The 14,727-nt window shown below is 35.1% G+C and overlaps 2 protein-coding genes across 4 annotated transcripts in view; both read right to left on the bottom strand.

The window, feature by feature from the left end:
• LOC137250470 (TBC1 domain family member 5 homolog A-like) overlaps nt 1-14,727 on the bottom strand; it is a 217,561-nt gene that overhangs the window by 71,421 nt on the left and 131,413 nt on the right. Inside the window, exons 2-3 of one of the 3 annotated variants that reach the window (XM_067783357.1) lie at nt 10,078-10,141; nt 9,874-9,988 (exon numbers count right to left, since the gene is read on the bottom strand). In XM_067783357.1, coding sequence (XP_067639458.1) covers nt 9,874-9,988; nt 10,078-10,141 — 179 coding nt within the window. Of the gene's footprint in view, nt 1-9,245; nt 9,989-10,077; nt 10,142-14,727 lie in introns of those variants that run through there. The other 2 variants (XM_067783353.1, XM_067783365.1) reach the window with 2 other exon arrangements.
• On the bottom strand, nt 1,439-9,339 carry LOC137238585 (serine-rich adhesin for platelets-like; the record flags this gene model as incomplete). The annotated part of the gene is given in 7 exon segments (XM_067763762.1): nt 1,439-6,820; nt 6,822-7,108; nt 7,110-7,199; nt 7,465-7,627; nt 7,749-7,894; nt 7,952-8,106; nt 8,208-9,339. Coding segments are annotated over 7 exon segments (3,399 nt in total), but the record flags the coding sequence as incomplete, so codon positions are not given.

Here is a 14,727-nt window from a genome sequence, read left to right as displayed (position 1 = left end):
CAAAGAGGGATTATGCCGTCGATGCAACGAACACCATCACACAATGCTACGTTGGGGAAGCACCAAAACGCCAACGACGACCACCACGACCCAGGGAAAACAACGCCGATGACAGCGATGCAATAAAATATCTTGCTAGGAATAGCATTGCAAGGTACGGTTATTTTTCCAAGGGCTTTTTTATATGAAACAATTTTCTGGTTGATAAAATATACTCTTGTAAAATAGCCTTGAGCGTTGTAAATTCTATTGCTACGAGTAGTGCCCAATCGAATCTCAATGACTGCTGTCGATGAAACGTCCGGACCTTGGCTATGCGTATTAAATTAAAAATAACTGGGCAATTCAAAAAAGTTTAGTATTCATGTAAAATGTTAAGACTTGAGTTGTTTCAATGGTTTCGAATATAAAATTTGATTAAAACATATTGTAACGAATTTACTTGCAAATCCTCTTATTTGCCCTTCTGCTAAGTTCGAATCACTAAACTGTTGAATAAATAACTCCAATATTGAATAATGGAAAAATGGCCTTTATTGAAGTACTTCACAATAACACTTATACTTTGCAACTAGCTCGCTTAACAACCAAACTGATTGATAGCTCAAATGAAACTCTACTATTGCCCGCCAGATTGCGTGCTTAATCAATAACGGCTTGATAGCTCAACTCAAACCAAATTCCAGCGCCTGAATTTGCTGCCTTATATACTCTCTGATTTAAACGTTCGCATCTTCTAGGCGCTTCCAGAATCTACTAGTTGCCATCAGCTCTCAAACTTCTCAGCTGTAACTACAATTGAACGATTTTATAGCTTTTCTCATTGCATACTTTCAGGAGTATCTCAGATATATGCATGGGCTTGTGCATTGAGTCTCCGCTGCTCGTATACGTACATGGTACATATGTGTAGACGCAATTATTGTTCGTTTATGTAGATACATAATGATTGAATTATGTAGATACATAATGATTGAATTATTGATGTGAATTCACGTCACTGCTTAGCATCGGCTTAGAGATAGCAGCACCCCTTAGTTTTGCTAATATTCGTAACAATATCATGATTAAAGCGGCGAAAAGGGGCCTTGTGAATTGCCTAAATGATTTTTCAACTTACCACAATGTCGAATCTGAAAATATTGCCCCATCGGCTTCCAATAAAAGCAGCGCCCCATTGTACTTCAATGCACTGTAGGGGCTCTTGCATACATTGGCGGATCCAGGGGGGAGGGAACTGGGACACGTGCCTCAGACTGTAGTTTTAGTGTTGTTGAGATTTCATTAGAATACAGATTTCCCGTATATGCTACGATGGCACGTGCCACCCTCGTTGGCTGGGAAAACATTTTCCGTTCGTATTCACCAAGATCAGTGTCAAAATTTAATTTTTTAAGCATTTGGTACAGGACCTAAATAATTGATTAAATTGCGAACATTTTTCACAATAGCTATTGCTAAAATTTAAAATCAAACTCCACACTATTGGAAATTTTGGGTAAGCTTTTATCTAAATCAACTTCCTCAGCAACGGTAATAGCTAGAGCTGTAAAATTTTCAATAAATAGTAAATGTTAAAAAAAACGGTTCCGAAGACTATAATTTTTCAAAGCTTAGCTTAAAAAACTTAGAGCTTTTACCAGTTCAAGACGTTGAGATCTTGAATTTTAAAGTGTTAAGAAAGCAGCTTCAATGGTATTTGGGGCAATATGAACGAATTTATATTTCTTTACAAATGGTTTATTGGTTTCAAAGAATTTTTGCAAAGTGATTTAAAATTCACATATTTTCCAGTAACAAAAAAATCTAGTTAATTAAAAGTTTTAAAACTAAGTAGGAAATAACGTTTTGAGTCGCCTAATTTTACGGTTTTTACCCGTTTTTTTTTAATTGTAAACAATAATTCAAATAAATCAAAATCATAATTCTTATAGATTTTGAAATTCTACAGAAATATCTATGTTTAATGAAAATTTCTCTTGTGAACTGTATATTTATATACATATGTACATAATATTCGATTTTAATTTTAAGTAAATGTAATTTTAAATTTATTTTCACACTTCTAAATAATTTTAAAACAGAAAATTTGAGTTACAAACAACACTTCGAAACTTACAAACCAAAGATATTGATATAGTTTCTGCAGTTAAGCTTATTGATATGACCACATCAAGTTTACAGAGACAACGTGAAACTAGCACTGACTCTTTTAAAAAACTTTTCAACCAGGCTAAGGCCATCGCGAATGTGATTGGTGCAGAAATCACGATCCCCAGAATCACCGGGCGTCAAAATAATCGACCAAACATTCAGACTCAGTCAGTTGAGGATTGTTACCGGGATGCAGTATATATTCCTTTTCTAGACTATATTATAAACGAAATGTCATCCAGGTTTCCTAACGCCTCCATGCAAAGAATTGGGCAATTGCAAAAGTTGCTGTCCCAAAACTACAGCGATGAAGATTTGGAGAATGTTTTACAAGGCGCAGAAGTATATAAAGAAGGCCTTCCTTGTTTTCAAGCTTTGAAGGGTGAATTAAAAATTTGAAAAGAAATGACAGAAAATATCCCAGATTCTGCAGCAGATGCCTACAAACGAGCAACAGCGTTGCCAAATATTAGAACTCTTTTTCAATTGCTGTATACGTTTCCAGTCACTACCAGCACTGCCGAGCGATCTTTCTCCACCTTACGCCATTTAAAGTCATATCTTCGCAACAGAATGACAGGAGAGCGTTTGAATGGATTGGCTTTAATGCATATCAATGAAGATATTGCGGGAAAAGTGGACCCTAATGAAGCTGGAAATACAAAAGAAAAATGTCTTTACTGTACACATAATTGTTTATTATTTTGACACTTTTATAAGCCTTGAACCTCTATAAATAAATTCGAAGTAGGTATGCTACTTCTAAATATTTATATAAATTCTTGTTAACTTTTTTGCAGGTTCGTTCTGTGTGCCCCCTCCCAAAAAAAATCCTGGATCCGCCCCTGCCTGCATATATACTGATTGTATATCCAAGGCGGAATTCTAAAGCAAAAACACAATAGCAAAGTATATTAGTACATAATTATCAACAACTTGTAGTTAATTTCATTTAATATTTATCGGCGCTATCGACTAAAGAAACGTATTTTAAATTATTGTGTACAAGAATAATCATTTGTTTAATTAATCGATTGTTAGATTAATTCAATATTTGAATAAAGAAAACCGAAAATTAATAAAAAATTGCGCATTTCGCTCGTATGCAAAGTTGGTTGTACAAAAATTTAAAAACCTAAAAAATCTGACCGTGAAATGTAAGATGCAAGAAACATGCTTAAACACACAAGTTTGAATAATGATTCTAATCAAAAAGGCGGTTGCTCAAATTATTAGCTTTGGGATCAATCAAAAAACTTATTACTCAAGGGTGCTTCGTTTTTAAATAATCAAATAACAGAATTAACTGATAATTATGTTTATGCTTAATTTAATAATTACTCAATGTTAAAGTTGGGAGGTCTACATTAATAAAATTCTAACAAGGTAAAGGCTACAAAAAATAAAAAGTCTACGATTCTAAAAAAGTACTTGGTTCAAAATCGCTGACTGCGATTCCAAAAAAACGTAGCTAGTTTCTAAATATTAACTGTTTCCAAGAAAGTCATCGACTTCAAAAAAGTAGCCGGTTTCTAAATATTAACTGTTTCCAGGAAAGTCACTGATTCTAAAGAAATAGCTGATTTGTAAGGATTAGCCGGTCAAAAAAAGGCAACGATTTCAAAAAGTTACCGATTTCAAAAGTCACCGATTTCAAAAAGTTACAGAATTCGAAGGTCACCGATTCCAAAAAGTAACCGGTTTTAAAAAAAGCAGCCAGTTTTATAAAAGCAACCGGTTTTAAAAAAGCAGCCGGTTTTAAAAAAATAGCCGGTTTTATAAAAGTAAACAGTTTAAAAAAAGCAGCCGATTTTATAAAAGTAACCGGTTTTAAAAAAGTATCCGGTTTTAGAAAAGTAACCGGTTTTAAAAAAGTAGCCGGTTTTATAAAAGTAACCAGTTTTAAAAAGTATCCGGTTTTATAAAAGTAACCGGTTTTAAAAAAGTGGCCGGTTTTATAAAAGTAACCGGTTAACAAAAAGTAGCCGGTTATATAACAGTTGCCGGTTTTAAAAAAGCAGCCAGTTTTATAAAAATAACCGGTTTTAAAAAAGTAACCGGTTTTATAAAAGTAACCGGGTTTAAAAAAGTAGCCGGTTTTATAAAAGTGGCCAGTTTTAAAAAAGTAGCCGGTTTTATAAAAGTAACCGGTTTTAAAAAGTTGCCTATGTTGTAAAATAGCTCTGTTCCTTTGGCAAATAGCTTGATTGTTGCCTCCTCCAACACACACTTCCTACATCTGCTATCACTGACAAAGGCCTAATTTAAAAGCATGTGACGCTAGAAACAGCGTCCAGTAAGAATACCCATCCTGAGCCTACAGTCCATTATTTTCAATGATAGGAGTAACTTTGTTAGTCTAAGGATGTAAGAACTGCACATAATCCTCGACGCTTTCAGTTCCACGCAATTCCTGCTTGGTCGGTAATGGGCAGCTCTAGTCTTCTTTTAATATCGCCCAGTCTACTGTACAAACTTTGAGCGATTATATCCAGAAATTGCTTACATTCTAAAACACTTATAGAGATTATAGCCTTAATTGCTGTTTGGTTTTCAATGTAAAAATTGACGCTGCTAGTTTCCTCCAGTGTTTCTACTGATTTAGTCATAGCTACTTCTTCCGTCTGAGGCAATGAGTGTAGGTGCAGTTGTTAGCGCTATGCTCTTCGGCACCAGTATACAATGGAATAGATCCTGCAGGATGGGATCAGTGCATTGATAGATCACATACCCCTTTAATTTTTTGAGGTACTTTCTTGTTTTGATTGGCCGTCTACCAAACAAGAACTCCATAATATAGAATGAGCTTTAAAATCGTTGTAAATATCCAACGATAGAGAGAGGGCGGTAGTTCCACGTATATCCCAGTATTCTTTTACATACTTAAAGTGGTGTCGAGGCCTTTTTCACTCTCTCCTCCACGTTGAACTTCGACAACAACTTACTGACTGTCTATAATGATTCCTAGATATTTTGTGCAAGGTTTCTCCTACAAGGTCATACCTCCTAGCTTAAGCCTAGACCGATTCGGGACTTTATACATATCCGTCTTCTCCGCGTTGGCGCTCAACCCGACATTAGATGCCAGAGTATGTATGGCTCGAAGCGATCCATCAAAGATTGAAGGGCGTGGTTGTGTATCAAGATTGCGACCAGGTGATGACAATCTTTTATCTTGTGGTGCAAATTCAATAGCTGTTTCCAATTGCGGATCTATACTGGGTGCGTTGTTGGCACGTTTCAACATAACTTTACGAAAACAACCGCCACGTCTACCACGTGGACGATAACGTTTATCATTTGGCGGGAATAATTATCATCAATACGACGTTTACGATGATCTTGATATGTGTTTTGTTGCATAGAATATGTGGTAGCCTCTGGAGGTGGTGTAGTCATGGTGGCTGTGGTGGTCATGGTGGCGCTGGTGTTCATGGCGCCGTTGGAAGAGCTGGGACTGGTACTGCTTGAAGTTGTATCCATACGAGATGGTTGTGAATCTGCATTTTGTATTGGTGCAACAGTTGCGGTTGTTGTTGTTGCGTTTGTTGCAAGTGCAATCGATTCAGTAGTTGTTTCATGCTTTGGCAATTCAATAGCAGCTGCCGTCATAGCGGTATTCAATAAAATAAATTTTTCATTTTGAAATTGCATAGTTTGCATATCAATATCCATTTTATCTTTTTGCAATTTTAATATCATCTCTTCGACGAACATTTTACGTTTATGCATTTCCATTAACTTAAAATCTAATCCACGTAAATTGTTTACAACAAATTCATCGAGGATATTTTTTTTGCGCAAAGCATCTAAATCTACATTTGGAAAGAGCGTATCTGAGATCATGAGCGGTGTAACGCCGGATAGCGGCCAAAAATTATTCAACGTGGAACCATTTTCGTCTCTCACTGTTGTGTTACTTGTAGAGTATAATCCCAAACCATTCAAATAAGTTCGTGGTGCATTCGCTGCCGCCGTCGTACCAATAGAAGACGTCGTCGTCTCATTTCTTGACGGTAAACTTCCAATATTATTATTTGGAGTGGAAGTATTGGCAAGATGTGGACGTGTCGTTTCATTTCCCAACATATTTCTATTCATTGTAATTTTATTAGTGCTGTTGTGTTGATTGTTGTTCTGTTGTAAATATTCGTATGCTTCAGCGAATGCGTTAATGCTGTTTCCACGTTGTCTTGCATTTTGTGCAATTTTAGCATTTTCACCAAACACATCCTCCTCCCCCTCCTCTTCCTCTTCTACACCCACCACATGGTTGCTCATTAATGTTCGCCCATTCACGCTTTGATGTTGTTGCTCGTGTTTAGTTGGTGTTGCGGCGCAAGAGGATGTTGTTTTCAGATTTGATTGCATACTACAATTTCTTACTACATCATCATTTTCTGCTGCACTAGCACTTTTTTTATTGTCACCGCTGTTAATATCTTTAACAGCTTCTCTGCAAGTCGCATTAGCTTTTTCGGCTATATATGAAGTAGAAGTGCCTGCTGTATCATCCCTTCTCCTAGCATACGTGTCGCTTGTTGTAGAAAATGGTTGTTCATCGTTTGATTGTTGTGATTTATCTGTGTTTCTTCTTATACGATTACCACGCTCCCTTTTTGCAGTCTCTTTTTGTTTATTGAAAACGTTGACAATTTCACGCAGCGCTACGATCTTCAGATTTTAGATCAGATTGTATTTTTGTAATTTCTTTTTTCGTAAATGTTTTTGTATTATATTCGCTGGTGCATATACATGATATGAAATGCAAACGTGTGTATGTAGAATTCGAAAATTTTTTATGATAACGTGTTTTCAAGTTATCACTCAGACTGGGTAGTATGAGTTTTTCAAAATTTTCTACAATATTTTGCGCATCTATGCGTAATTTTATGCGTATACGCTTCACTGATGACGAAACGCTATGAAATGATGTTTCAGAATCTGAGTCGTTCCGATAGTAGCGAACTTGATGATGATGAAATGCTGGACGATGATGATGTATCAAGTGGTATTATATCATCATCGATTTCTTTGAGTTTATTCTGTTTTGCACGTGAAATCTTTTTACCTTTTTTTTCTTTCTTTTATTTTCTTCACAGTTTAGTGCACTTATTTCGCGCACAATTTCTGAGCAACTTTCTATTATATTAATTTTGTTGTTTTCTGTATATTTGCTTTACGCTTTGCAGCATATACCTTGGGTGTTGGGACTGTTTCAGTAATTATTGATTTGTTTTTTATTTCAGTAGTTATTTTGTCAGTGTCATTTGTTTTTTCGTCATTCCCTTGCGTTTTATTCTTTTATACAGTCGGCTTTGTTTGATCTTCATTTATAACTTCTAGCCTTTTATCACTCTCTTTTGCTTTTTGTTGATCTTTACTTTTATTGTCTTTTTCTACAATATTTTTCGTTTTAACTTCAGCTACAACTTCTACTATTTTATCACTCTGATTTGCTCCTTGTTTTTTCCTATTTGTTAGTTTTTTGTTACAATTTTTGTTTTTTGCCGGTTTGTCATTGGCTACTGTTTCTTCTTGTTTCTCTACATCATTTATCATATCTTTGTCATTGGTTTCTTCAGCAACTTTACCACTTTGTCGATGTTAGTTTCTCTTGTGCTCCGTTCTTTTTAGCTACTTTCTTAACTTTAAGTGGATCTTTTATTGCTGCCGATTTATTGTTTTTATTCGATTCTTTTTTAATCTCTACAGTCTTATGTTTTTTAACCCCATTTTTCTTGTTCGAAACATCTATTACTTCTTCCTATGCTTTATCACTTGGTACTTTTGTTACCTTTTGCTGATCTATTCCTTCTTCTTTATTCACATTATTATTCGATTTATCCACATCTAATACGTTCTGCGCTGTATCAATCTTTTTGGTTGCATTTTTGTTTTCGAATATTTTGTCATTTTCGACAAAATCTTTAGTTTTATTCGCTTTTAATACTGTTGCCGTTTTAACACCGCTATCTTATGCTTTTTTTTCTCTACCATATTATCTTTTTCAACTGCATCTTTTTTCGTTCCCATCCCAGTTTCTCCGGCTCATATTGTTGCAGTCGTCGTTTCAACAAGACTCTCTTGTATTGGCTGTGTATTATTCGTCATTGTTTCAGCACCAGCACCAACACCACCAACTCCAACTAACTCTTTATCACACCTCTCTTTCGTGGCATCCGACTTATCTAAATTGGATGCCGCAACTGCCATGGTAGGCTCTTGTAATGTATCGTTGTTATAAAAAAATTCTATACTTAAAGCTTTACGTATCTCATCTAATAGCAAATCTGGTATACATATAGCATCTACAATATCATCGGGTACAAAATCTACATTATCAACATCATTTGCAGTCTCTACACTCATTGATTTCAATTGTTTACGTATCTCTTCACGTAAACGTTTACGCGCATGTGATTTAAGCGCTTCATCAAAACGTGTTCCACTATTATTGATGACTTCTTTAATACCAAATTTATCCATACCGGCTACTTTTTCAATTAAATTTTCTGCAGTACCACTTGAATTACTACAACTTGAAATATTACGTCGTCGTTTTACCAGATTCGGTCGACAGACCCGTTTACTTGGTGTACCTGCTATTGGTAGTGTGTGTATTGTGTGGTGCGTTGTAGATGCACACTCGGTTTCTGTAATACTTGAGTCGCTTGTTGCCGATTCGATAAGTTCGCTGCGTACAAGACGCGATAATGGTACTATAGAAATACGAGGTTTTGTGTTAGTATCTTTAATTGGTGACGAATTTTCGAAATTGTCATCATACGAAGCACCTTCTTCAAAAATATCTAAATAATTCGGTTCGATATCAACAACATCGGGTAAATCAGCAGCAAGTAGTATTGTTATTTGTTGTTCATTATTAGATATATTTACACAGTTAATAGTGTGTACATTGGAAATGTTGGAATCATCATTGTCCTGGAATTCTAAATTGTCGTCGCTTGATTGACTCAATTTGATGACCAATTCATTATCAAACAAGTTTTCTACGCTTTCGTTATTCAAAGTATCCCTGTGAATAATTGTTTGCTTCTGATTTCCACAGTTTTTATTTATATCGTTTATATCTATATCTTCTGTACTATCCGCAGTTGGGCTTTCTTCAGAATATTCTTCTATTATTCTACTATTTGCTTGTTTGTTGTAAGATTGCTTACTTCATCTGTATGGTTTTCTATAGTTTTACTTTGTTCCTTATTATTATGCTGGACTTTTTGCTTTATTAATTGAATTATTTATTGTAAGATTCTGTTCCTTAGCGTTGTTTTTTCTTAATTATATTTGTTGATATTTTAGTAATTTTAAGATTTATTTTTTTGGTAGTTTTATTTACTTGTAAAGAAGTTTTAGGAGTTTTCCGTTGCACTGTACGTTTAACTGTTGTTAAGTTTGCATTTGTAGTTTCTATACATTTCATGCCAACTTCACTAGACGTCTGCAAAGTATTTTGTTCATTTTTATTTCCATTTATAGCTAAGTTTGTAGCGTTTCCATTAATTGGATATTTTTCATTTGTTGAAGTTACATACTTTTTTTCAATCGCTACAGTTAATGCTGTATTATCTGGCTTTTGAGAATTCGTAGATTTCCTAACGCATTCGTTACTATTATATGACGTATTAATACGCCCTAATGCTTCATTTTGCCAATAATTAGTTTTAAACTGGTTTTCGTTTGACAAGCGATAATTACCTCTATTCGTTAAAGTCTTATATCGATTTTTATTGTTCCAATGTGGTGTATAATAGAAAGTTTGATCGGTACGTGGTCCGTATTTAGGACGATATGGTTCTAGTCGATTTTGATACTGTAAAAGTTTGTATTTAGGAAAGTTAATTATTTTGAGATATGTTCATATGTATTTTGTTTTATTAAAGGCTGGATTATCACTTTTACCTGATCCTTTCTCCGATCCGTTATAAAATCTCTACGGCCTGTTCCATTATAGTTATACCTTCGGCTGCAAATAATAAAAAGAAAATTAAGGTGTGATTAAGTTTTGCAGATATTATATAGAAAATTTTAAAAAATGTATACAATGAAAATGTTTCAATTGCGGTGTGCAGTCATAAAGTTTACAAAGCTTTCACCATTAAATTACAGAACCGATCATTCTGAAATTCTGTATACTTATTTTCAAAAATCGGAAAACGGTAATTCTGTTCAATTCTATTCCAATAATTCATAATATTCATAACAGATGGCAATAAATGTTATTTGTACTATAAAGGCTTAAAATATTTTAATGAACTACCAAACGATGTCAAAGTGCTAAAGTAGTCGTCTCCAGAAGTATCACTCATGGTGCGTCCAAGCCATGTCTCGCTTATGCATCACCAAACGCCCACGCACACAATAAGTTGCCGAAGCATATACTGCAGCGCATCACTCTCTCTGCATCGCCGCTCAGTTATCTTTGCGCTTTAATGAATCGATGGCCTGTATCCCGCAGCATACGTAAGATTGCTCTAGAGCCCAGCGTTGCCAAATATTCCGTATTGGACGGGACATCCCGTATTTTTCACAAATTTTAAAGTGTCCCGCCGGGAAATGCCATGTCCCGGCATTTTCACAATATCAAAATTAATAAATTATAATCTGATACGCAACATGGCCATATTTGCGGCTTCGATTGTATTCAGGTCATTAGCATATTGCATGCAACTCTGTAAAGAATAAAAATTCATCCCTACTGTAGTTCTGAATATTGTCAATGTTTGACATATCGCACACCTAAATATTCATTTTGCATGGGGCAGTGTTGTGTTTTAAAATAACGCTAAAAACAAAATGAATCCATACAATATTGAATTCGCATTAAACACAGTAACCCTATTAATTATTAGCCTGTTTCATAAAAATATTTGTTATAGATAAATGAGTTTAAAAAGTTTAATCCTATCTAAAAATTATTTCGCCGAAATGGGCAACCCATACAAATATATAGGTGTTTCTTATTTTTCAAATGTCCCGGAAAATTTTTATAAATCCCGGGAATTTGGCTCAAAGTTAAGCCGTAATAGTCTAAGTTAAGCCGTAATAAATAAATAAATAAATCTCGTCCCGCTAAAATCGTCCCTCGACAGTTACCTGAATTAAAATTTGTTAAAAAACAAATGACCTTTTATGACTTTAACAAATCAGAAAACAACTTTTTTTGTCGCCGCAAAACAACAAAGGGATAATTAATGTAATTTTGTAACGCGTGCCAGAAATTCTACAAATTTGCATCATTACACGCTTTAATAGCACAAATAAACAAATAAGGTGCTCCTGCGGCACCTCGCTTGCAGATGGGCAGGAAAGGATGGCGGTGAAAAACGTGAGAACAAGAAAAATGAAAACAAAGATATTGGAATACTTAATATTAACAGATTTAAAATTTATAACCTCAAAAAGCCTGTGCCAAACAAGCCAACAAAAAGTTTGGCATTCCAAACAGAAAAAAGAAAAAAGTGTCTTACTCAGACAAAATGCTTATACACATACACAGACACACATACATACGTACACAAAATATAAATCTTATTCATTTGCACCTTTCACAACTAATTAAAAATTTCGCAGTGAATACATAATTTGACTGCAACAAGACTTATGGTAAGTAAGAGTTTGTGTGGCTTGGAAATTCAAAGATTTTGTTAGGTGTTCTTTATTTTTTTTTAATTTGAAACATGGGAAAATGAAGTTTGTTATGTAAAATAAAATTTACTTGCTAAAAATAAAAATGTAGGTATGTTTATTCATATACCCAAATTTATAAATATAACCTACAAAAAAAAAAAAAAATATTTTCAAACATTCATTTTTAATTTTAATTAAAATTTTTAGAAAAATCTAATTTCATAGAGGCACGGTGGTGTTCACATAATTAGAAACATTTTATTTTCAGCAGCATTCAGAACTGCCTTTATCTTTAACAATTCAAAAAGTATTACAGTAATTCAACGAATACCAACAATTCGACATCGAAGTTTTCAAATTTCTTATTAGGTTTCTTGAGAAATATTTCGAGTACAGAGTTTTGTAGCTCATTGAATTCGACCTCAACTATGTGCAAGTTTCAAAATGCTATCGACTACCGTTTAATTTTGAGAATTTTATGTCTAGTTCTAAAAAAAGTTGAAAATTTTGGTATAAAACTTTTGGTATTCGTTGAATTGCTGTGAATTTTGTGTTACGTGTTGAACTTGTATTCAGAAAAAAAAAAACATTATATTTTGATTGAAAATTAACAAAACAGTTAAAGATAATAACAGTTGTAAATACTGCCTGAAAATAAAAGAATTCTAATTATGTGGCCACCACTGTACGTTCTAAACGTTTTTGAAAAGCAATAAAGTTGGGGAATTTTTTTTCGATTTCAAATCAGAAAGTCATAAAAACGGCTTAAGCCAGTTGAGTTTAAACCTTACAATGTGTTGGTATTAATCGCGTTGAGTTCTTAGATAGGCGTCGTCCATATCCTTCCATAAAAATATTGCTCCACCGTTAAACGCAGGAAAGGCCGACTAAAAAATCAAGACGGTTTTTAAATTATTTAAAATTTTTTGCTTTTTTAGACTAAAATTTAATAAGCCACAAGACTGCGATTTTGGTTTTCGATTTACACATTTTTTTTTTTTAATTTTTGAAAGTTGTATGAACTCTTGAAGGATACAAACGCAGATCTATAGGGCTTTGAACTCACATTGTTTTAAGAAGAAAATATTGTAACTTAAACGAAATTCATATATGCTTAAAAAGTATTTATTCTGAGTGGACGAATTTGGGTATACTGTTATTTTTTTTTGCTAACGAATGTTAAAAGTTGCATACACAAATGCGTGCTGCGGTAATTTTGGGACAAAATAGTAAAGCGACGTGAATTCGTTAATCATTTATACTTCATGGCGTTTTTAGGTGTGGATGGAGGGGAAGGCCCTTGATTTATTTAAAATGTAAGTATGGTATAGGTTATAACAAAGGTCTCCGCCAGCGACAGCGACACCGACAATATGACGGCGGTTCAGGTTCAGAACATACTATATCCTTTAGGGGAGAATGGGAAGGAGGCCGAGACAGTGGTAGGGGCATTACAAACTACACAGACGGCTCAAAAATGGAAAAGGGAAGTGCAGCTGGAATGTACTAAAAGCATTTGCAGGTAAACCAATCGTACCGACTTACTGACTCATGTACGGTATTTCAGGCGGAGGTCTATGCCATAGATAGGGCAGCCAGACTGCTCAAAGATAGTACGGTCCCAGACTTCAATGTTACAAAATTGGTCGACAGACCGCCATGAAGGCATTATAATTCAATGTGATTAAGTCCAATATAGTGTGGAGGTGTCGAGCCTGATTTCCATAAGTGACCCAGTACTCTCCCTTTGCTGGATCCCGGGCCAGAGCGACATTGAATTTACCGCAAGCCAGGCGGACAGCTCAGAACGCCACCACCAGGTCATCTCCAGAGCAAAATCGAGGCATGCGAGATTAGGATAGGAAAGGAGCTAGCTTTCTTCTCAAGTTTAACAAATTTGCAGTGAGAGTACTTACGGGTGTCATCACAGCTCATTGCGCTTTTGCAGATATGCTCGGACAGTGGCTCATACCAACCAGCTTTCTCTGCAGAAGCCATCAGGGTGAGGAGGAAGAAGAGTAGAGTCATCACTTTTTCTGCCAGTGTTCCGAACTGCAAAAGATACGACATAGATTTTAGGGCGCACGTTTTTTCGACAATCTGGAAAAGGTTTGGAATTTTCACTGCTACTACAAGTTCATCAAGGAAAGCAAGAGGTTCGTTGAGAACCAATAGGAAGTAATATGGTTGGATGGTTGTGCCACCACCGGGCACCAGCAGTGGACAAAAATGTCTCCGAGCGGAAGTATAGGAAATTCCCATGCATGTCCTCTGAACTTAACCTAACCCAAGGTCTCCGTTAAGTTACGCCCAAGCGCAGTACCAAGCTTTATAGCTTCACAACTTCTTCAACCAGATTTTCAACATCACTTACTCGGGGCGATTCCTGTTACAAATATGAATGTTTTATACACATATTTAGCAGGCGTCGCAATAGCGGCTACAAGTTCCTTACGGAACTAGGGGCTGCAGGCAGGGTGACTTAGAAGGTTCAACGCGGCCATATCCAATCGTTTCCGATATGGTCCAGTTGGTATTTAAAGGTTCTAGTTACCGTAACGTGCCGGATCATTATCCATCAACGCCTAGACCATTGTTAATCTTACAGAAAATTTTCTTGCAAGAAAAAGCAGCTGTTTGGAATGATGGTTTGTGGATTGTTTAAATTTTTAGAAAAATCTAATTTCATAGAGGCACTGTGGTGTTCAAAAAATTAGAAATATTTTATTTTCAGGCAGCATTCAGAACTGCCTCTACAGTATTACAGTAATTCAACGAATACCACCAATTCGACATCGAAGTTTTCAAATTTTTTTTTTAGGATTCTTGAGAAATATTTCGAGTACAGAGTTTTGTAGCTCATTTTATTCGACCTCAACTATGTATGTGCAAGTTACAAAAAGCTATCGACTACCGTTAAAT

Source organism: Eurosta solidaginis, chromosome 1 (genome assembly GCF_040869045.1).
Source record: "Eurosta solidaginis isolate ZX-2024a chromosome 1, ASM4086904v1, whole genome shotgun sequence".
Taxonomy (NCBI): domain Eukaryota; kingdom Metazoa; phylum Arthropoda; class Insecta; order Diptera; family Tephritidae; genus Eurosta; species Eurosta solidaginis.
Note: the sequence above shows the minus strand (reverse complement) of the source record. Positions and strands in the feature narration are given on the sequence as shown.